This window comes from Amblyomma americanum, chromosome 10 (genome assembly GCF_052857255.1).
Source record: "Amblyomma americanum isolate KBUSLIRL-KWMA chromosome 10, ASM5285725v1, whole genome shotgun sequence".
In the NCBI taxonomy this organism is placed as follows: domain Eukaryota; kingdom Metazoa; phylum Arthropoda; class Arachnida; order Ixodida; family Ixodidae; genus Amblyomma; species Amblyomma americanum.
In genome coordinates this window covers 15,828,286-15,852,735 of record NC_135506.1, presented here as the reverse complement: position 1 = coordinate 15,852,735, position 24,450 = coordinate 15,828,286, and the positions used below count along the sequence as shown (strand labels likewise).

At 43.8% G+C, this 24,450-nt stretch overlaps 1 protein-coding gene across 1 annotated transcript; it reads right to left on the bottom strand.

The window, feature by feature from the left end:
* Window positions 1-1,167: 1,167 nt before the first annotated feature.
* LOC144106794 (uncharacterized) lies at window positions 1,168-21,008 on the bottom strand. Its single transcript, XM_077639738.1, has 5 exons — window positions 20,717-21,008; window positions 16,034-16,159; window positions 14,678-14,854; window positions 11,286-11,603; window positions 1,168-5,357 (listed from the first exon to the last, which is right to left on the bottom strand). The coding sequence occupies exons 1-5, from the start codon at window positions 21,006-21,008 to the stop codon at window positions 5,101-5,103; spliced, it is 1,170 nt and encodes a 389-aa protein (XP_077495864.1). The 3' UTR covers window positions 1,168-5,100.
* Window positions 21,009-24,450: the final 3,442 nt, after the last annotated feature.

Genomic DNA, 24,450 nt, shown 5'->3' with positions numbered 1-24,450 from the left:
AGGGAAGATATGAAAGTGGGAGAGAAAGAACATTGGAAAGAAGTGCCATAGTGGAGGGCTCCGGAAAAAAAAACTTCCCGCACAGCACACAGGCGCCTTTTGTGTTTCATTGGTTCGGCCTCCACCGAAACGCGCGGCCGGCCGGGTTCGAACCTGGGTACATCGGCTCAGTATCGAGCGCCCTAAACAACATGAGGCACCGCGACTCGCCACAGCGCGAGTTGGTTTTATGAAGAAAGGCGTTATAACCTGCACACATGCACCGCGCCGCGCCGTAAGGTATATGGGATGGGATGAAAGGAATGAAAAGCGACGGAATTGTGAAAGCACATGCCACTGGCGGTCTATTACTCGCGAGGACAGGACAGCTGTAGCTGTGTCAATGTAGTGGAAGCTACACTAGCGCGCGCTGCCAGCTCACATACACCCGTCCATCTCTCTGGTTCGTGAGCGCGCGAAGAAATGCGCGCGTGTTGAAGTCGGGGCATCTCGCGCTCGTAGCTTCCACTGCATAGCAACACAAAGCTGTCCCCCAGTATTGTACTAGAGTATCTGTGACGGGTCCAATTGGACTTATTTTTGGAAATGTGGCGGAGAGTTTGAAGGATGCTTCACTCCCGCTACCGGTTGGCCCGCGGTATTGCACTACCTCCGGGATCGGCCTTGTCTTTAGCGCGTCTTTAATATCCGGTCTTTCTATCCCATCTTTCAACTCTCCTACTATCTGCACGTGGTAGGGATTGTGGCTCGGCTTGAGCCAGTGAGCAGGCCTGTGCACTTTCCTTTTATTTCTTCCTGGCAACGACAGAGAGACAGACCCCCACTATTGTATGTGCAATTATAACTGGTGAGTGTGGATGATTCATAATGCCCAAATAATCACAGATAACTAAATACACCATAGGAGTATCTTGTTTGAGCCACTAGTATGCGAAAAAATGTTGCCGTCGCTGGGGTCGGTTGAAGCTGAAGCAGCAATTCTTTGGAACTTAGCAGTCACCTAGAGCAAATATTTTTCACGTAAAAACTTGCACAATCAAAATTATTCCTTAAACCACTGATTATGGATAAAACATGCCAACTAGGTGCAAAGTGCAGAGTGCCAAAGCGAAAAAGAAATGCACATAACACCCCGGGCACTTCAAAGCTATGATATAATGGGAAAAATTCATTTTAATCACAAGGTACACATACAACCTGCTCAGCCCAGTGGAAGCGAACATCACATATATTGCATTTTATTCGACAAAATGGCTCCACATAATACACAAAGTCAAGAGCACAGGTTGCTAGCAACACTTGTCACCGCTGGATGCTGACCAAAAGTGCCAAAGGGTTACGGGACGGTGACCCTCTTTGCATGCTTCTGCCTGTCATGGTGCGTCAGTAAGAACCTGCAAGTGAATGCGATGTCGCAAGTCTCGCACCGGAACCGCCTTTTCCTTGTATGGATGAATTGGTGCTTCACTAGGTGGCTCTTCTGCACGAACCCTTTACCGCAGTAGCTGCACTCATGTGGGCGCTCGCCAGTGTGCGTCCGCAGGTGGTCCTTCAAGTGGGTGTTGTACTGCGTGGTGTAAGGGCACAGGGAGCACTGTAACAGGCGGTATTTGCCGAGAGAGCTTTCTCCGCCTGGGTGGCCGCCCTTGAACCGCCGCGACGAATGCAAGCCTGCATCGGTGAAGGCAGGCTATTTTCATCAAAACGCAGGTAGCACTGCGTAAATGAACGTTAATGAATCTCTGAGGACATGGCCTATCAAGGGCAAGCAGTGATCAAACTATTAAATGGTTCCCAAAGAACTTTAATGCCAGTAAATGTCGAAATGAGCTGGTAAGATCAGTGATGCCCTCCATAATCCAGTAATGGATTTGTTGGAGCAAGGCCACCAACCTGTGCCAGTAATATACAACCAAACAACACATGACAACACAGCTTTCAGCAGCAATTCTGCATATGCATGGAAACTATAACAAGACAACACACAGCAAAGTAATAACACCCTATGGAAGGTGCAGTTCATCATTAGAGTCTGGTGTGTATGATCCATAGAAACAATGCACACAAAGTTCACTATAGGAAAGCCCGCCTACATCTTAAACTTTCTCACAGGTAAACCAAGGATATATGCAGTTTTTGCCAAATGTTAGCCCTAAAAGTGAAGGCAAATAACATCCGTTCATCATGAAAAACAGTACAAAATGGTACCAACTGCTACATAGACATCACTGCACTGTACTAACGTCAACAAATGTTGGCAAATGACACCCAAGCTTTTTAGGACAATGGTACTACTTGTGTGCAAACCATGGTGCACAAAAGGTGATGCACAGGCTGCAGTTTTCGAGTAGATAAACTGTGTGCATGATCCTGACCAAAGTGCTCATGTCCGACAGAATCTGCGAGAGAAAAGTTCAGTATCTACAGTGTGTATGGTAACCAGTGGCATGATCTGGTACGTGGTTAAAAAGCTAATGCATGGGAGAACAGGGCATGACTGCAAGAAGAGTGCAAATACAACCAATGGGCCGGTTAGAGTGACACAGTGCTCAATACATACCGTGTGTGCCAGGTTTGTATATATTTTCTCAAAACTTGCGTTTTTACAGCTTCCCTTTTTCTCTATGAGCTTGACAGAATTATGATTGCAATATTGCATATAGTCTGGAGCTAAAACTGGTTCCTTTCATTACAGTGGACACATTCACGAGTCATGTTTTGTTTGAGTATGTGTATGTATGCATGCCCAGTTTACAGACAAGAAAGAATTTAGTGGATAAACTTACATGTAAACATGGGTGACGAGATCAAAACTGTATAGGCATTAGGAAGCACATCAGTTTTGGAGAACTTTGTCATGCTAAAACACACAACATAATCTAAAATAATTCGAGAGGCTGCTGAAAGTACTAAAGCGGCTGTTTGGGCTTGTTGGTCAGTGAACATGGTAAAAGAATGCAGCGCGAAAAAAACAAGGACGAACAGAAGTGGACAGGACAGGGCGCTGACTACCAACACATTTATTCAGAAAGATGAGCAGCTTATATAACGCAGTCCAACACCGACGTGACCAAGAAAATATCAAACGCGTTCACCTATCTAATACAAAAAAACAAAACGAAGTACACAATATCAAAGTGATACATATCTAGGTAACGCAAAGTCAGCCAAGAACCGATAAAACCGAGAGGACCATGAAAAATGATCAGTCAGCGATTTTTTCCGCCAATGCAGCACGAGGCAAAACGAAAACGAAAATAACAATATAGTCACCGAACACTAAGTAAAAGTCGAAGCTAAAAGCAGGGTCGCATAACAAAACAATACAAAACGCAACACAAAACAATACAAAACGCAACGCAAAAGCTGAGTCAACCGTTCAGTCAAACTGAGTCAAAAAAGCTGAAAGTTCTCTAGAACAAGAATTAAAAGCAGACGTGATTTTCGCGCTGCATTCTTTTACCATGATGCTGAAAGTAAACAGATCCTTAAAAAGACTACGGTTTCTTCATCATTAATGTGTCTATCCATGGGCTGAAGCAACAGCTGTTTCTGATTTTGCTCAAAGGGCATTCCCCCTTTCCCCTAGCTTTCCATGCAATCGATAGGCCGAGCAGCACCCACGGGCATCACCATACTGAACACTTTACAGTGAGTACATTGTGGCAAGCAAATGAGACACATAGAAGCACAAGTGTTTTGCGTATCTCCAACAGTCCAACAAGCAGGTTATATTTTTGTAGTGCGAGCACAATCCCTTTCCGACAGTATGGTAGTCTGTCATTTTTTTGTACAACTTTTATATTTCCATGCACTCCTGAAGCTGTCCTAACCAGCCATCGGAAAATGTAAAACTTTTTGTGGGGCTAGTTGGTCCATTCTTACATAAGTGAAAAAGGGGTAAGGAAGAAGCCCGAAAGCGAAACGAAGAAGCGACAGAAAAGAGCGCTACAGTAAATCAGCGCTCTTTCCTGTCACTTCATTTTGGCTTCGGGCTTCTTCTTTCGCTCTCACAATTATGTAAAAATGGACCAACTAGACCAGCAAAAAGTTTTACCTCAATACCTTTCTTATGCAGTGGGCCCTTCGTTATGTGCTCAGCACTCTTTCCTGTCGCTTCTTTGTTTTGCCTCTGGGCTTCTTTCGTGCTGTTTCACTTATGTAATCAGAAAATGTGTCTGAGTTATGCCTGCACAGCTTTAGCAGAGCTGCAGGACTTTAAAGGGACCCTGATATGATTTCGATGGGCATATTCTAGTGCAACAGATGTGTAGGAGTGGTCTTTGTGGGGTATTCCAGTCAAATTTGAAAGCTCTGCGTTGATCCTATAATTTAGAAATATTTTTTAAAAATCGCTGCTTGCAGTGGCTTGCAACAGATTAGGGCGAAACACCTCACTGTGAGTCCCCTACCCTGATGACGCCAATAGGCAGACGAGGCGAGCTTGAAGGCTGGCTCTTCTGCCCATTGACGTCATTGGGGTAGGGGACAAAAAAATTTGCTGACAAAAAGAAAATGACTGCTACGCAAAGGTTGTCTTGCATGTAACTCATTCTTGAAGTGTGTGCAACAATGTTACAAGGATCACGTATGAACAATATACCATGCCATTTTGGCTTCGTTTCATGATGTATCTTCGACAAACAATTTGCCTTTGCATGCATACAAGGTTAACTAAGCAACAAAGTGTCATTTTCAGACTGGAACAAAACAACAGGGATGACAGTTTCATACAATGACACTTTCATGAAACAGCAATCGCATGCATTTTTGCTATTCCTCGTGCATCAGATACACACAAAAAATATGTACAAGACTTGAGGTGAGAGCACTCACTCTTACATTCGCTTTTTGGGAAAACAGTGCTTTTGACAACAATCAAGAAGACCCCAGTTTTTGTTCAGTGGAGTAACCAGTTCGTCACCTCATGCAAAGAGCCCTTCAAAAAAGGTCGGTGTGGCCAGACGTGCAGCCAAATTCACTGCATGAGGCACTCTTGTAGTGGCAACATCCATCACTACTGAATTTAATCAGTGACTGAACTCAATACAGATTCTCACAATCATTTCTACTTGCAGCTCTCAAAGCTGCAAACAATGTTCAGTATACCTTCATAGTATGGTAATCCTTAAAACAGCGCTCTGGGCACAGTGCCTTGTTGCACTCAACACACATGTATCGAGTGTCTTTTCTATGCTTTGGGCGCAGAAATGTGTTTGCGCACACGTGGCACCTTCGCTGTGTGCGGACGCCTTGTGCGGAGGTCTGAGGCACCTTTGCTATGAAGTGTCGCGCTGTCAGTCGGATTGGGTCGTCCTCGCTCGTTTTTCCAGGCCTTATTCTTTTTGTGACGGGATCTGCAACAGAGGAATTCAGGATGTACAGTAACCACTGGTGTGACTTGGTAAATGGTTCGAAAGTCAGTGCATGAGAAAACAGTGTATGACTGCAAGGGGCAAGAAAACACAACCGTTGGGCCATTTAGAGAGACACAATGCTCAAGACTTTGTTCTGTGTGCCATGCAATTTCGTTCCATCAGTGGTACAGTACCGCAGCTTCCATTTGCACTGCCTAGCTCATCTCAGAGGTGTCTAAATGGCAATTCTGGCTCAAAAGCATATCAGAACACAACCTAAAAGGTAGCACATGCACCCAGGGGAGATGGTAAGTGATCTGTGCACTGTTAATTTTTGCTTAAAAGCAGTAAAGGCGAGAAAAATTATTCCCAATGAAGGGATTCAAACTCGTCTTTCCAATTTAAAAATGCAGTGCTAATTTACTGCGCAACAAAAACGATGCAAAGGAGCATTTTTACTAGTGCTCTTAACAATTTCCTAAAATTTTTGCTATTTGCCACAAGATGGCAGTTTAACCGGAAGCTGTGCAAAATCCAGAAAGAGCGACATCCAGAAGGAAACGCTGTATGACAACTACAAGGCATGGCGCCCTTCTACTTGAGGCTAGATCAGGTTACCTTAGAAGCAGGCAGTATAGAGGTATGAACAAGGAGATGTTTGTGTAGCATGGAGAGCAGTGTAGAAATTATTAAACATATTCTCGTAGAGAGAAAGCTATACATCCAGATATGATGCCTTCCAACAGCTTTGGGGTTTAGGGACACTGAAAGCAAAAATTAAGACATCGGCCATAGAGACGAGCAAGAAAAGATGAGAGTACTGGTGGTGTACAAGCAGAATGAAAAAAATGCACGAACAATCATAAAAATAAAAATAATAATATAGCTTAGAAAACACCTTGGTATAAATAAAAGAAAGAATAGGATTCAAAGTAAACATACCAAAAAGAACACATAATCACACAAGACTCTTGTCTCTGAAGCTGTTCTCAATCTGCATTTTTGCATGTGTTAGTTCTTTGAACTACTGTGAACTTAATGAATAGCACCTAGTCCACCGTTGCATTTAGCACCTTCGGTCTATAGATTAAACAGCACTCTGGGCACCATCATGCTGAACACCCAGACTTTTGTGTGCAGACTCTGGTGATCACAAGTGGCAGAACAAACATTGCACCCTGCAACAGTTCAGCAGGCACATTTTGACCTGCCCATACAAATATTAGAAAGTCAAATTTATACGACGAGCACAATGACTTTCTGACACAATGGCAACGTTCGCCATTTTTCTGTATGCATTTTAGATATACATCTACTCTCGAGACTTTTCTACTCAGCCATCAGGAAAAATATTCACCTCAAGCCTGCACATTTTTCACACAGTAATTTTGTCTATCAAGCGTAGACTTGAGGTATCAAAAATGCATCCCACAAGAAGGAAAAAAATTCAATTTCAAGCAATATTTTCATAATACAAAGCAAGCAGTGAACATGAAATGATTGAATTTTTTCTTTCTTCCTCATGATTAATCGCCATAACAGGCATCTGAACACTTGAAAGAGGCAGGAAAATGATGTGAAAGAGAAAGGGAATGCATGGGCTATGGGGAAATGAAAGGTTTTGCCACTATTTCTTGTCATAGAGATAAATTGTTATATGTGAAAGTGATTCCCATGCTGCACGATTCACAAAGTTGGAACCCACTTTGGCAACCTTGACATTTCAAAAAATGGGCAGTACTTCTGGCAAGATCAGGATGCTTCACTCATCGACACTAGAAATTCGCCCCCATCGAAATACAACCACCGCGGCAAGGATTGAACCCATGTCTTTGGATCCCGGCCGCGGCGATCGCATTTTGATGGAGGCGAAATTCTAGAGGCCCATGTAGTGTACGTTAAGGAACTCCAGGTGATCAAAAATTTCCGGAGCCCTTCACTACGGCGTCCCTCAAAATAACATAGTGCTTGCGATACGTTTCCTGATGACCACCAACATATTATCCCAGCCAAATGTATGGCCCCATGAACAAACAAAAAAACGAAGTGCCCATGCAAATTGTGCAGCCTCTTTAGGTGCTGCATATGTCGAATGGCTATTCGACAGTGTATAAACTTAAAGGGGGACATGGCAAATGAAATGGCCAATTTGGTCAAGGTTTTAGATTTCTCTATTTTTTTCATAACCCTCAGGTCTTCATCTGTTTTGTGATGATAAATTATTTACGAAATAAGCAGTGCTAATCAAGAAAATTGCAATTTTTTTATGCATAGTTATCGGAAAAATTGAGCGAATCATGCTTCTGATTGTCTCAGAGCATTGCAAATTCCGCAGGTTTCCGACGACGGAGAATCAAAAACAAAAACTACGAGGCGATAAATGAGGCAAATGAGGGAATACTCTTTACAAGGTTGGTTTTCTCAGCTTTTACTTTTTCTGTGATCGCCATCTTATCACTCTGGCATTTCATAATGAATGACAGTAGGATGATTTATTTTTGTGCATGAATCTCGACATGTTCAGGAGTGCAATAAAGGTGTCAATTTTTCTATGTACACACGCAGTAGCTTTTGAAAGTTATTTTTGCAAGAAATGTAAATATGCATGCTGGAGGTTAACTTCTATTTCTAGGAGTACTGGGCACCTGAGAAAACTGGTAGTTTTATTGCACAGAACAAGGCTTTACGAATATGCAGACATAAAAAACTTGTGCACTTTCTCCTTAGTTATTCCAAGCCCCACAGATGACTTTATGAGTGTGTTAATTGTCATTACTCAATAACTATGCCAGTTAACATTAAAATATAAAATGCAGTTCTGAAATTAGCACAGGTTACACACCAGTGCTAAATATAGTTGCATCTGATGCATAAATAATGAAATAGTTTAAATCGTCATATCCACCTTAAGGTACCTGTAAACAAATATGCTTTTCCAACAAACTGAATACGCCTCCAGTCGCAGCAATAGCACTGCTACAGTGGCCTGACCAGCAACCCCATAAGTACAGTTTCAGTCTCGCAAATGGTTTGGCTTGGTTTATGGGGGTCTAACGTCCCAAAGCGACTCAGGCTATGCGAGACGCCGTATTGAAGGGCTCCGGAAATTTCGACCACCTGAGGTTCTTTAACGTGCACTGACATCACACAGGACACAGGCCTCTAGAATTTCGCCTCCTTCGAAATGCGACCGCCGGGGGCCGGGATCGAACCCGCGTCTTTCGGGCCAGCAGCCGAGCGCCATAACCACTCAGCCACCGCGGCGGCTAATCTCGCAAATGCTAGGTTGATGCAGTTATGCAGAAATGGTTGGGGTTTCATAATAAATACGATTGTCCACTGACTTACAAATGATTGAAGTAAAGAGAACACTGTTCTGCCAAGGCTTCCAAAAAGGCCCATTACAAGTTGCACGCACAACAAAATGAAGATGTGCTAAAAAGACATGACACACATAGCGGACCCATTCGCACATATGCAATCAGTGAAAATAACATCAAGAAGAGACAACAAAATCATCTGAAGTCAACTCTCTCTCTTCACACCAAAAAATCAGCCTGGTGTTGCGTACAACTAAAGATGGGAACAGAACAGTTCAGAGCCGAATGCCATCAAGGACGTCTGAAAAAAACAACTACAATATCACTTAGCTTCAGATGCTACGGGAAGCAAAGAATTACTGAGGGTTCAAAACAGTCCTGCTCATTCTTCCTTGCTGTGTAGGCTATGTAAAGTTACAAATACTTGACACCAAGCTCAAGCAAACACTAAGAAGGAAACACCACAAGTGAGATAAGTTACCAAATACATCTGTGGCATCCCCAGATCATTATCTGCCAACTAGTTAGCAACCACAACTGGAGAAGACATGTATAAGATGCAAGCTAGCAGTCATTAACCAGACACATGGCTCATTGGAACGCTAGTGGGACTCATTACATCACGATAGCTAGTGCCAAACTATTCCCAGGCAAAGTACACTACAGTTCCTGGGTTCTTGCATACAGTTATCATCCTGCAGGTCAGTAAGTGCAGAATAAACATGCAATGAGTAACACAAGAAGAAACAAGTTGTTCCAACATGAAAAGAACTTCAAAGAAGGCACAAGTACTGCACATATTAGCAAAACTTTTATTGAAGATTTCAGCCAATGTGTTCCATGCACAAAGCTAACAATGCACAAAGGGGGTTAGGGAATAAGCCATAGAAGAAGATGAAAAGGGAATGAAAAGGGCAAAATGTTTGAGAAAATATAGACGCTTGAGATTTGGACAAACTTTTAAGACTCGGATAGAAAGGTTATAGTTTTTCAGGCACAACATGCTGAAGATGAGGAAACAAAAAATACAAAGCTTTGACTAGCTCAGCACAGCATGGCAAACGTGCCAACATGTTTTAGTGTTAGTAGTATTTCAGCAACTACCTCAAACCATCCGAAGTAATCTGGTCCATAGAGGCTGGCCATTTCAATAGACATGCTTTAGTTTAACACAAACGAAGATAAAATGTAGAGAGCATGTTATTGCTAACTAAATAGGAATATCCTTTTGTTTCAAAGGTTTACTCACACCAGAAAACTGCAGATGAAATGTTCTATTCCCGATTCTATTCTGCTGTCCCTGAGATAAATGAAGTTGTGACAACATGCTAAATATGCAGTGTTCTCATTGGAGAGTCTATGCTAAGATAAAATGACCAAATAAAGAATGTAATAAACTCTGAATAATACGCTAGCATTATAACAATACAGATGTGGTGGGGGCAAAATATTAAGGAGGGTAAGAAAAAAACCGAACAAGGAGGAAATGACTGCTATGCAAAAGTTGTCTTACGTGTGACTTATTCTTGAAATCTGCACAATATTGCAACACCAATCAAGTACGAGCCATGCACAGAGGGCAAAATGCTTGTCTAGAACACATAAACTGCATGCCCTGGGCTGCTATGGGCTAAGCGTGCGACATCTAGCGACAATGCCTGGTTCGAGATGGCCTGTGTGTGAGCACACGTGGACAAAGCGATAGCATGGCCCCTCTTTCCGTGGCTTGCTGGCCACTGTGGCTTCGCCACCTCCTCTTGCCACTAGAAGCACCGTTCACATTGCCAGCTGTAAAATGAAAACTATGTGGCTAGGCACAAGATTCTTGGTTTCTTTTCCTTTCATGTGGGAAACTCCGGCATGTAACATTTCACTGACTCATTGTCATGACAGCAATTCTGATGACAGAACCAGGTGGCAAAGTCAAGATGGGCACTGCTATCAGTCTGGCCACTCAAGCCCACACCCGACCCGTCTTGAACCAGGCGTTATCACTAGATGTTGCACGCGTTACCCGGAGCGGTTAAGAGCACACAGCTTCGGGCTTTCTAGACAAGAATTGTGCCCTCTGTGCCGTGTATCTTTGGCTCTGTTTCATGACGCATCCTCCAACAACTATTTGCCTTTACATGCATACCAGGTTAAGAGAGCAACAAAATATCATTTTCAAACTGGAACAAAACACAACAGTGACATTTTGATACAATGAAGCTTTCAGTCTCTGCGGTTTTGTTATTTCCCATGCATCAGCTACACATAAAAAATACCTGAAGTGAGAGCTTTCTCTAACATTCGCTCCTGGGCAAAAGAGCACCACATACAACAATTAAAAGAGCCTGGTCCTTGTCCACTGAAATAAGACACTTCATCGCCTCAAATAAGGAGCCCTTCAAACAAGGACGGTGCAGTCAGATATGCAGCCAAATCCATCACACAGTTAACTCTTTCTACTGGCAATGCTCATCAGCTCATCCCTACTGAGTGTCAGCAGAAGGCATGCAAGCCTCTGGAACGTCTATCAGTGCATGCATCTTCACTTCATGGTACTTTGTTAGGTACCCACGCGGAAATGCCATCGGGCAAAAGCGGCACTGGAGTGAATTCTCACTTGTGTGTTGCTTTCGCATGTGCGCAGCGAGGCTTGATTTGCGAGTGAACATTATGGGGCACAACTGGCAGTGAAACGGCTTCTCGCCCGTATGGGTGCAAAGGTGGTCCACCAGGTGTCTCTTCTGCACAAAGCCCTTGCCACAATGGCTGCACTGGTGCGGCCGCTCACCACTGTGCATCCTCTGGTGGTCCTTCATGTGGGTGCGGTGCACCGTGGTGTAAGGGCACAAGTGGCAGTGTAGCAGCTGCCGTTTTGTTCCAGGAATATAATCTCCACATGTCTTGCCCTGCTTCCAAAGATGTGCGCCAGCCAAGCCTGCAGTGCGAAAGAAAGCAAACACTTGTCAAAATCACAGCATTGGTGAGGGTTAACTTTGGCCCGCAAGATTAATTCGTCAGAGTAACCCTGAAACACTTTTCACAAAAGGTGCGATATGCATTCGATCTTGAATGAAACTCCTTCGAGACTCCCCCCCCCCCCAGGAATAAATTTTTGAATGTATCTTGCAGTAGCCAAGCTAATGGGAATCAAAATTTACACCTTTCCCTCTTTGCACCTTTCTTTGAGAAGTCACGACTCCTAGCACATTCAAAGCCAGGTGCATCTGCATTGTTCCCACCCCAGTGAAATGCCACTGTTTATGAAAGCACAGCTGCACTCTCATTATTTTAGGTTCTGTTTCACTGCAGTTGCTGTGCGACATTCATATAGCACCAGAAGATACCTGACCAAAACCAGGACGAAGGTAGCTTCGAAACATATACACGCAGATGTATTACATGAAGAGGGTATGGATTTCGAAAAGTCAAAGGAAAGAGCAAGCAGACGTCTAATCACGATTCTGTGTTCTCTGCTGCACATGGAGGTGAAACATTTAGTTGAGATGTTGATGACAACACAATTTTATGACTGGGCAAGTTTATTTGCATCTTTCAAAAGAATGCCTTTGTCACATTGTTACCGTACACAAGTGTCAAAGCTTTTCATGTATAAAGCAACTCGGACATGAAATGAAAGATGTTTTCACAACGGGCAGGGATCTCACATAGACACTGCACGTTGTGAACAGCCCATCATTAGTGAGATCATTAGTGAGATGTTGGTGCTTAGGATAACGCGGAAGATTCTTTGAAGTGTGAGACATTTTGCAACCTGTGCATGCACTACATGTCACATAATCGGAAAATTATCGAAATTCTGAAAGCACATCTGCATTCATACAATATACAAGTTTACAATAAGCAGCCGAGGTGGTAAGCTAAAAACAAAAGTCGTCAAGGACAAGTGAAAGCATCAGGTGTATTAAGTAAAGTCGTCTACGGAAATGAATTGACACGCATATAGAGGAAAGAAAAGACAAAAGAAAACTAGGAGGTGTGTCTACATACACTGATGTCAATGGAAATGAAATACAATGGCATTGACAGTCCATTGCAGGGCATGTTTTGAAGGCTTTTGATGCAACAAGAGTGGGACGAGGATGGTGTACTGCCCACTGCCACTTTTTAATTCAACAGGTTGATTAATGACTTCATTAAAAAATCAATTTTCACATGTATATACACAACTGTAAGGATTTCAGCATGGATGAATAGAGGAATAGCTCGATGGGAGGTGAACTCTTTTGCTTTTACATATCTCAAAATGTTAACCAACATACTGTTCTGCACATTTCAAAAATGAATACACCACATCAAGGCACAATGTGCAGAAGGAGATGACCACATCAACATCCTCTTTTGTCAATACACACATTAGAACTACTGTTAACATATGCAAAAGCTAACGCCAGGTGGTAGCTCTGCTTGATCTTGTGATGAACACACAACTCATAAGCGGAATAAAACTTATCAGGAAGAAACGACAGCCCCGATATATCAGCATCCACACGAGAACATAGATCCAGCAAAGCAGCAGTCGCCATGCAACAACAGCAGAAACCAATGCCACAAAAGGAATTTTGTAATACCTTTAGTTTATGCCATTAGAAACAGACACATCTCTTACACCAAAAACAACTCTACACATTGGTCATTGCATGCACATGCTGCACAAAGCAATGAATCATCATGTGAGAACAAAAGAATACAGCCAATGAACAGACATAGAGGCACTCGTAATGACATTCTTTTCAGATATGCCTTTCATATCCGGGTCTATTTCCTGCTTTCTATCACCTGTTCGCCAAGAAAACATTCATTTTCACAAGAGACAGGGATAGTCACCCAGAGACATGTTTCTTGTTAAAACAGCAACATGGATGTATTCTCTGGGCCACTACAACTAGTGGTGAAACCCTGTCCATTCTGGTACATCATACAGCTTGAATAGTTCAGCAGGTGAGGTAATAAATTATAAGTGTGCATCAGCCATAAGAAACAACAAATAAACAGACTGTGCAGCGTTATTTTCAATAACAAATGCAACAAAATGCATATCCTTTGCCCTTGCAGCAGCAGCTGACACACGCCTGAAACACACCTGAAACACGCCATAAGAGAAGGGATATAGGAGAGTGTGAAAGAAGAAAGAGGTGCTGTAGTGGAGGGCTCCGGAATAATTTTGACCACCTGGTGATCTTTAACATGCACTGCACAGCACACGGGCGCCTTAGCGTTTTTCCTCCATAAAAACGCAGCCGCCGCGGTCGGGTTCAAACCCGGGAACTCCGGATCAGTAGCCGAGTGCCGTAACCACTGAGCCACCGCAGCGGGTCACGATTAATGCCTGAATTTCCAAGTTCCACAACCGGCTATTATCAACACTCCTGTAGACTCTAAAATAAATGCAGCTGCATGAAATGTGGTCAATTACAATAATTCACGTTGCGCCACAAGCCCTTGTACTTAATGAGGTGAAATTAAAGCACGGGAGCACCTGGTCTCCATGTAATATAAAAATGTAAGTTGCTAGTGGAAGCTTATGTGCAGTCAAAAATGACAATGCAGTGAAGGAAACAACGAATGTTGAAAAATACATTAGCATGCTTAAAAACACATGTTCAAGACAGTGACTTAGAGTAGTAAGGACTGCTCCAAATATCCTAATGTTTTTGGTAGAGAAAGGTACGAATAACACAAACTGGAAGAGACAACGTACTTCCATTCCAGTGTTCTCCAACGTGCAAGAGGTACAGAACAAGACACTGCACAAGGCTTCCCTCAAGGGGTCCCATCAGCTAAAGTCACATCTTTGGGCAGAATAGCTACGCACATGTTTACACGGAGAAAGACACAGCGCAGTGGCAGAAAGCCGACAAAACGTGTCACAGTGCCAAAGCTTTAAGGGGCGGATGCCCCCCTACTTGTGCTCCTTCTTCTCGTGGTACTTCAGTTGGGAGCTGCGAGGAAACGCCATGTGACAAAGGCGACACTGGAATGGTTTTTCACCGGTGTGGATGCGCAGGTGCTCCACCAGGTGGCTCTTCTGCATGAAGCTATTGCCGCAGTAGCTGCACTGGTGTGGTCGCTCGCTTCTGTGCACCCTCTGGAGGTTCTTCGTGTCGATGGGGTGTACTGTCACTTGGGAGCGAGTGGGGAGGTGGAGCGGCAGCTCAGCAGCCAAGCCTGCACAGATTGTTTGCAGAATAAAGGTGAGTTATTTCGACTAAATTAAACTTCCCCTTCACCCTTCAGGCACCTCCTGTAGCTCTGACACCACGCGCTACTGCAGGAGGCAATGGCAACAGAGAAATGGTTGCGCTGTGTTTTCTAAAGAAAAAAAAAAGGAAACTCTGATACAGAGGCCAAACACCAGCAAGAACTACTATCAAGCAATCAGAGAAACCAATGCAACTTCATTCACCAAAGTCAGGGCAAAGCCATGCAACACACATGTACTGGCAATGCACAATTCATGTACATCTAGTTTTTGTTTATTCTTCCAATGCAAATATTAGCCTCTTCAAGCTTGGATGCAGACCACTTCCAGACGAAGATGTGCACAACACAAAGCAAGCAGAAAAGCAATACTGGGGACAAAAACAGAGCACAACCACAGCTAATATTTAAACCCACAGAGTGCAGACTTTTGTAATTAAAAGAGCGCCAAGGACAAGTTGAAGTTGGGCTGTATCGATAGATTACCGCGTTCCAAACAGAGTCTACTTTAAATGAAAACAAATTTTTTTGCAAGTTAGAAAAGGCAAAAAAAAAATGCATTAAATGTTCTTACAGGCAAACTGCGGTGACATAGAGGCAGTTTTTGGCAGAGATCACCGAGGCTAGGCTGCACAGTCATTCACTTCCAAATGGTGATCATGGCGTTCTTTTCGGTCTTCATATCACGAACCTGTATCGAATGATGGTAAAAATGTTTCATTTTTACATCAAATTTAGCCGGCAATAAATGTATCTTTTGCAGCCAAACAAATATCAATCAGTTAAAAAGGGCCAGACAACCGAAATTTATTAAGGAAAAAAAGAAAAAAATTGGATGAAGTTGTACTCAGCGCCCCCTTAAAAATGTCTGCCATGCATGGTTCAATATTGAGAACAAGACTTTGCAAGCCTTTCTGCATAGGTAAAAGGCACAATGCAAAATCTACTGAGGACATAGCTTTTACCAAGCACTGCCCCTTGGAGCACCGAAGACAAAGAATTAAGTCAACAGGGAACTCGTCAATGTGTGACCAAGCTGGAAGCTATAGACTGCAAGAATGTACAAAGGTTACATAACGTGCCAAAACTTTTGCACAGTAAGCCCAAGAGTGTGTGAAGCAGGCATACTGCAGGAAATACAAGTACTGTAGATGATGAAGGTCTTCAGCAGATAGACATACTGCAGGAAATACAAGTACTGTAGATGATGAAGGTCTTCAGCAGATAGACACTCTGTGCACCACTGGCTGCAACGCTCACGTCTGATGGGACCTGCAAAGCAAGAAGCAAATTTCTGAAATGTAGGAATCATAGCTAGTGCGGCAACTATTGGCAATTCGGCATTTGCAGGCGAACACACTGCAAAATCTACTGCGGACATAGCTTTTACCAAGTACTGCCCCTTGGAGCACTGAAGACAAAGAGTTAAGTCAACAGGAACTCGTCAATGTGTGACCAACTGGAAGCTATAGACTGCAAAAATGTCCAAATGTTTACATAACGTGCCAAAAATTTTGCACAGTAAGCCCAAGAGTGTGTGATGCAGGTATACTGCAGGAAATACGAGTACTGTAGATGCTGAAGGTCTTCAACAGATAAGGCACTCTGTGCACCACTGGCTGCAACGCTCACGTCTGATGGGACCTGCAAAGCAAGAAGCAAATTTCTGAAATGTAGGAACCATAGCCAGTGCGGCAACTATTGGCAATTCGGCATTTGCAGGAGAACACACTGGAAAACGGTGAAAGCACAGGGAAGAAAAAAAATGCAACAAATGGGTCACTGCTTCAATGCACAGCTCACCACATACTTTGCACACCTGTAGTTAATGCTTAATCACTTGTGAGCTCCATCCATTTAATCATATGTCCACACTTGTGCAGGGTACCTTTCTGCTAACATGAAATATTTTGCTGTTCTTCTGCACAAGTTTTAAATTTCTGTATACTGCTGCAACACGGCAGTACAAACTAGCTGTCAAGAAAGGTGTCTGTCCAACTTGGTAAAACCTTTTTGTCTACATAACTTTCACCAACGTTATAGTAACCACCACATTTTGGACCAGAAAGTGGAGTGAAAGCCTGAGCGTTTTGCTAATCCGCTTATCCCCACCTGGTTCCCACGTGCACTGTGGAAGCTAGCCACAGTACAAAACAATTCACAAGAAACATATGAGTGGAACATCTCAACACATTCTTGAGGTATTAAGAAATACACACACACAGGAAGAAAAAAAGGAATGCATCTTGTGCGCCATTTTCGAGACACAAAGTAAAAAGGTTTGTGCACGGCTAATCAAGGTTCAGCAGAACAAACAAACAAGAACAATAAAATACAGCACAAGAAAAAAACAGGAAATTAAAAAAAGCAATACAACCGCACCTCACTATACTTTAAACTGACTTCAGTACTGCACAATTCACAACACTGAAATTCACACAAGAACCAGAACACAGCCTTTATATGAAAGGACAAAATTTTGGTAAGATCAGGATGTCTAACTCCCTGAAAATGTTCAAGCGCCATGTCAGGTTTGCAGAGAGACTGCGTCAGTGTCCCTTCTGTTATGCAAAGCAAGACTGGAAGTGCTGCAGATAAATTTGAAGGTGCACAGAGATGCATGCAAAGAACAAGCTGCGCTTGCTCCAAGATACACAGAACCCACAAGTGTTACAGCATCAAGGATAAACATGAATAATAAAAGAACTGAGCTATATCGAAGTTTTGTTTAGTTTAGTGCAGTTTATGGGGCTTTAACGCCCCAAAGCAACTCTAGCTATGAGGGATGCAGTAGTGAAGGGCTCCGGAAGTTTCGACCACCCGGGGTCCTTCAACGTGCACTGACATAACAAAGTACAATGACCTCTAGAATTTCTCCTTCATTGAAATTCGACCGCCGTGGCCAGGATCGAACTCGCGTCTTTCGGGTCAGCAGCCGAGCGTCATAACCACTGAGCAACCGTGGCGGCCTATATCGAAGTACGCTGTGTGTGGCTGCCAGTCTCCACAAAGACACGAGGCAATATATGATCTTGACTAGTCTTGTATTCAGTCATCGCTCTGAAAATCAATGTGCTTCTACTATCCATATCTATAGGTGTTTACCTATTTCCTTTTCCTTAAAGTGAAGAATAAACCTTCAGTTGGTAACGTGCGCCTACCTTACCGTGTTGCTCGTCCTTTTTTGTCCCTTCCTAACCTGCATCTAGTCGTCACTATGCAGCACCCACAAATGCTTCTAATGTGACTAAGCAGCAACATTTGGCTCTGTTATCATGGCGAGCGCCTAACATCACTGCATGCTTCCACTGCAGACAGGTTCACAGATAATGCACTGAACCATCATCGGCAGAAGCTTGTTGCATCAAAAATGGCCTCACCACACACACAGTCAAACACACACACAACAGCAACAACAGGAATTGGTCAAATGTCAAGCTGTTCAGCCTGAAGATCATCATCTGCAGAGTTTCCAGATGCTGATACGCCATTCCCCTTTGTAGTGGAGAATCGCAGAGTTCCGGATCAGACCAAGAAAAATATATAAAGATAAAATAAGAAAAAACGCTCTCTACCAAATGATGCATGCATTGGTCTACTAGTCATGGAGAAAAAAGGGGGTCCTCTCAATTATGCCACCGAACCTCAAGGTGGCGCTTTGTCACCTCCAAAATGTATCAGGGCCTGTAGAGATACAGCGGGGGCTTAGGCAAGGATGTCCTGTCTCCTTTGTTGTTCATGTTGTACCTGCAAGGGTTAGAGGCCAAGCTAGAGAGGAGCGGACTAGGCTTCAACCTTTCTTTTTTCAAGCAAGGAGAATGCATTAAACAGTCATTACCGGGACTAATATATGCGGATGATATAGTGCTAATGGCTGACAACAAGGAAGATTTACAGAAGCTGATAGACATACGTGGTACAGAGGGAGACAGATAAGGTTTCAAGTTTAGTAAAGAAAAATCTGCAGTCATGATATTTAATGATGAGGGCGGCAAACATAGAATACAGGAGTTAACGCTAGAAATATTGGATGAGTACAAGTATCTTGGGGTGTGGATAAATAACAGTGCTGAGTATCTGACAGAGCACGAAAAATATGTAATGAATAAAGCTAGTAGGAATGCAGCTGTCATGAAAAATAGGGCACTGTAGAATTACAATAGGTATGAAGTGGTAAGAGGGATATGGAAAGGGGTGATGGTTCCTAGTCTGACATTCGGCAATGCGGTCCTGTACACGAGACCAGATGTTTAAGCAAGGTTAGAAATTAAACAACGTGGCGTAGGGAGGCTAGCTTTGGGAGCACATGGCAATACACCAAATCAGGGGGTACAGGGTGATATGGGATGGGCGTCGTTCGAGAGCAGAGAAGCTAGCAGTAAGATAGCATTTGAGGAACGATTGAGAAAGATGGAGGAAAAGCAGTGGGCTAGGAAAGTTTTCAGATACCTGTATATAAAGAATGCTGACATGAAATGGAGAAAGCGAACTAGAAAATTGACAAGCAAATATCTGGACAGCAGTAAGGGGGCAAATCAGCAATTATCAGTTAAGAAAAAGATTAAAGAAACAGAGAGAGCTCTGTGGAAAACAGGGATGCTGACGAAATCGGCACTGGGAACATACCGGACCTTTAAACAGGAAATTGTCAAATAAAATATCTATGATAATTGTAGGGGAAGCTCTTTGTTGTTTGAGGCCAGGACGGGAGTTTTGCGGACTAAGACATATAGAGTCAGGTACCACGAGATAGACACATTGTGCGTTGCGAGCGGAGAGGAGGGGGAAACAGCTGAACACTTTATTCTTTTCTGTAAAGGGCTTCACCCAACAGTGGAAAGCAGCGGGGCTGATTTATCCAAGGCATTGGGGTTTAAGGACAGTGAAGGGAAAGTAGATTTTAAGCAGGTAGAAGTAGCCAAGCAAAGGTTATCTGATTGGTGGCTAAAATCTAGAGAAGAGTAAAATTTCATAAGCCATGGCTAAGTGGCTTGAGCCACTGCCCAATTTAAAGGGTTCAGCCGTATCCATCTATCCACCCATGCTACAAAGTTTTTAAGTGAAGTCACCATCCATAGAGCGAGTGTTGTAAAAAGAGCCTCCTCCGACACCACTGTTGCTGTTGAAGAAGTGCAGGCAGCAGTTACACTCAATTACAATGTGCTGGGTAGTTTCATCGGCCATGTCGCTTCTGAGGCACCTGGTATATACGCCGTTGGTGCGGTTGACCAGGATTGCCTTTGTGCATAGAAAACTCTTTAGCTACACCGCCAGGAATGGTATTGCCTATGCTTCGCTGCATCATCTCTCCGTTTCTGCTTCCGGGACCTGGTCATAGGTTTTTCTCCACATGAATTGGAGTTCCTCCAACAGGCCGGCTTGTTTTACTTCATACCTGTCTGCCAGCCTCTGCATTCAAAAAAGTATTTTGGTGGTGGTGCACCAGAGGAAGAGGTGAGTACTTGTAAACCTCGCTAGACCACCTGCTCTCAGGGAAGCTTGGTAATGGCCTCGCATGCCTCAAAGGACGATCATCCGAGGTCACCCTAGACAGCTTCGTTAGTGACGTGTTCGCCGGGCCTCGAGGGCCCTCCGTGTCACCGAATACGTAAGCCCACAGCACCCTCAAGACGAGAAGCGTTGTTCTCGCCAGTGCCTTAGCGCGGAGCTTTGCCTCATAACCCCTCAAACTGACTCTATCGGCAGCAAGTTCGACACCGAGGTACAGGCTGTTTCACACTTAAAGGGAACACTGGAGCGCGTCGTCTGCTCTTTGGCGCACCAATCCGCTGCTCATCGCGAAGCGAAGTGGCGCAGGCAAAGAGAGACCTGAAGGTGATGATTCAAGTCTTCTCCCACTTGGCTTCGGCGCAACGCGGTTGGTCCCCAGGAGCGCCGATTTTCTGGCGTTAAAACAGGCCCAAGCTTGAACCCTCCACTGGAGGCCCGGAACTGGATCGGCCGTCAAGACGATGCCGTCAGTGCACAGTAGTACTTGGATGCGTCGAGGCTGAGCTGTGCCATCTTCCATGCAAGTCAGATTGAAACACACATCACTGTCTGCGAGCCGTTTCACCATGCAGGACATAAGAGAATGAACAGTACGGGCGACATCGGGCATCCCAGTCGGCAGTTTCTACACGAGACGCCCACAAAGGCTCCGACAATATGTTGTCCCACAAAAGTCAGCCATTCTTCTGACTTCTTGATGCTACTCAGCACTCACCACAGGGTCCGATGGTCAATGGAATCATAACCTTGGGAGATGTCAAGAGTTCCCAGCAGTTGTCTGTTCTCTTTCGCTGCAATCACGATAGCGTAGGTGAGGATAAAAAGGTCTCGATGCAGTGGCTGTCTGAAGCCATTCTGTAGTTCTCCAAACATATCCACATCTTCTGCCCATCTGTGGAAACGCGAGTTGACGGGCAGAGGCTGTAAACACCGTAATTGCGGCGTTGGCGCCTGTGCTGCCTTTTGCGCCGATTTCCTATCACCCTTAGCCGCCATTGTTGATGCGCACTTTGATGCAGCTTTCGTGACCATATAGACGTATACGAAAATAAAATCCTTGAGGCATAAACTAAGCAGACACCCTAACGAAAAACTAACGAACGTACTGTGCCAAAACGTTTGCAGTTAGAAAATTTTTGCAAACTAAAAATTTACTGTGGTTGCTCGTAAACGCACAAACGAGACCGAAACTCTTGTTTTCATGCATCAGCTGCCGCAAGCTTCCGTTCGCGGTGTTCGTTGTCCAATTTTATCTTCGCGTGCTTTTGGCAAATTCTTTGCAATGCAGTGCAATTAATGCAATGCAGTTAAAGTGCCCGTCATGCATTTATGCTAGGGATCTAGACTCCTGAGGCGGAGTTCCAGTGTTCTATCCCGGCCGCGACTGCCGCATTACGATAGAGGGGAAACGCAAAGGCGTCCGTGTGCTGTGCGAAAATAAATAAAAATGGTTTTGGGGGAAAGGAAATGGCACAGTATCTGCCTCACATATCGGCGGACATCTGAATTGCGCCGTAAGGGAAGGGATAAAGGAGGGAGTGAAAGAAGAAAGAGGTGCCGCAGTGGAGGCCTCCGGAATAATTTCGACCACCTGAGGATCTTTAACGTGCACTGAAATCGCACAGCACACGGGAGCCTATGCGTTTCGACTCCATCGAAACGCTGCCGCCGCGGTCGGGTTCGAACCCGGGAACTCCGGATCAGTAGCCGAGCGCTCTAACCAACTGAGCCACCGCGGTGGGCCAGGTGGTCGAAATTATTCCGGAGAGCTCGACACCTCTTTCTCTCTTTTTACACTCCCACCTACCTCCCTTACCTTAGTTACAGCGCGGTTCGGGTGTCCACCGAAATGTGGGTACAATTATACTGCGCCATTTCCTTTCATCAAAAACAAATTTTCACTTATTTCCCAAAGAACCCTTTCTGAGAAAAAATGACCACAGGGTGTGGTAGCATACAAACATATGCAAGCGCAGTGAACGAATGGCAACACTAGTCTTCCAACACTTGTCTGCTCAATAACTAAATGTGACAAAGATAGCTGTGTGCAAAGTTGTATGGACAAATCATTCCATCCTTAAGAGTTGGCGGGAATACGTTCCACGCTAATTGTAAGAGCCGTGCATGCTTGCATGTATGTGGATGACTTGTCTAAAGTGGATGACAAGTGTGAGAATGTACACATGCAGGGCGTAAAGCTTCTAAGAAGACTATTTCTGGAACAATTCACGCTGACATTACCACAACATGCATGCATACATAAATGTACACTACTAGACTGGTTCCAAGGCAGTTTTTATCTCGGTACAATAACCTTGGTGCAGAGAGTGAAGTCAATATATTCCACTCGCCTCACAAATGAATTGCACACAAAACTTCACATCCTGTATGCAGAATGAGTGTAGGTGCATGTCTTAAAGACTCACTTTGACAAATCTTTGCTCAGATTTAAGCAGTAAAATGTAAGCAGCAAATGTGAATAAAAAAACCCGGAGCAAACTTTTATGCAGCCATTAAGCAGTATTTCAGTCAGAGGCACTTAAATGCAACAGAAAGCATCCACCTTTGCAGCATCATGCACTTACTTGGAGACACTGACATCACACAAATCCTAGAAAATTACAGTTGCTGAGAGTCCATCCACGTGACTTGTCGCTGTCTTATCAGAGTCACACAGAAATGTATGTGGCACGCTTTCACTGCTCATGCAATTTAAATACGGAGCGTACTGTAAATTGTGGACTTTAACGTCCCAAGTTGACAAGTAGGCTATGAGGGATGTTGTAGTAGTGTGCTCTGGATGAATTTATACCACCTGGGGTTCTTTAACGTGGACTGACATTACAGCACACGGGCACATTTTGCGCTTTGTGTCCATTGAAATGAAGCCGTTATGACTGGTCCAGAACAAAGCAGTCTTTTGCCGCTGCTTGTATGTCATTTAAAGAGTGGGTCCAGAACTCACGAACCCCATCAACCACAAGGCGTGTCCTTCACCCCAATCTACTGACAACAATCCACTGAGTAGGGTTGTGTCAAGCATTAAACAAAACACAGTCCATTGTATTCATATCTCTAGTTTAATTCCTCACCAGAACATGCCAAGGCAATGAACTTTCAATGTTGCTTAACCTAGAGGCACTGTCCTTTAAGCTGCAGCTATTGTGGGGCATGTTTTAATAGCATGATGAACAGCCCCCTTGTGCTATAGTTAGGTAGTTAGTGCCACTAATGTATGTGAAACACGACATGAAGCACGTGCATTAGCAATTAACCTGGCTAGGCTTCTAGTAATGGCTGCTGACTTTACCAAAAATGTTGCTATTTGGCAGCAATTGCTGATGCACTTCCACATATTCTTATAGTAGTATTTTGCAATGCATTTACTTTAACTATCTGTGTTGGAGTAGACATTGCACACTGTAAGCAATTTTGTTTTAGTAGTAGTAGAAAACATTTATTTCAAAAAGGTAGGATAGAGAGGCGAAAATACAGATTTTGGGTGGAGTCCTTATTTCAGGACACCAATGTCCACCGCAGTTGCTCTTGCTTGGGATATCAGCTTTCGCTGCGTCGCCAAGTCAGAGCTGAGCAGGACAGACGAGCATTTTGTTACTGGATGAAATGATGCATATGGATTGCCAGGAGAGATTAGCAAACCATATTTCCCAGCATATAAGTAGCAGTTTTTTTCAGAATTTTTTGCCAGTAATACATCTTTTATGATGGTGCAACTTACATACAATGGAAAATGACATGCTGCCGTGGGTCATCTTTTGCTGTGCCCAATAACCATGTTTTAAAAGAAAATCTTTCTGCAAAAGAGGAAAAAATCAAGTTTTTAAAATGTTATCTAATCGGTAGAATCATATAATCTCCCGGACTGATTGCGCTGCCGCATGCAATCCAGCCATATTCTTGGAAGTGTCAATTTCAGTGTCAAATCTGTTTGGCTTAGCGAATGTCATGTGTTGCTCTTGGACAATGCCACACTGCCTGCGAGGTGAAGGAGCTACAATGCTCAAGTCGCGTGAAGCTGAATATGTGCTGGA

Coding starts and splice junctions, on each gene's coding strand:
- LOC144106794 (XM_077639738.1), bottom strand. CDS start 21,008: ATGCCCGATGTCGCCCGTACTGTTCATTCTCTTATGTCCTGCATGGTG. Junction 11,604..14,677: donor GCACCTGCGCATCCACACCG/GTGAAAAACCAT, acceptor TTCGCACTGCAG/GCTTGGCTGGCGCACATCTT. Junction 5,358..11,285: donor CATGCGAAAGCAACACACAA/GTGAGAATTCAC, acceptor CCTCTGTTGCAG/ATCCCGTCACAAAAAGAATA.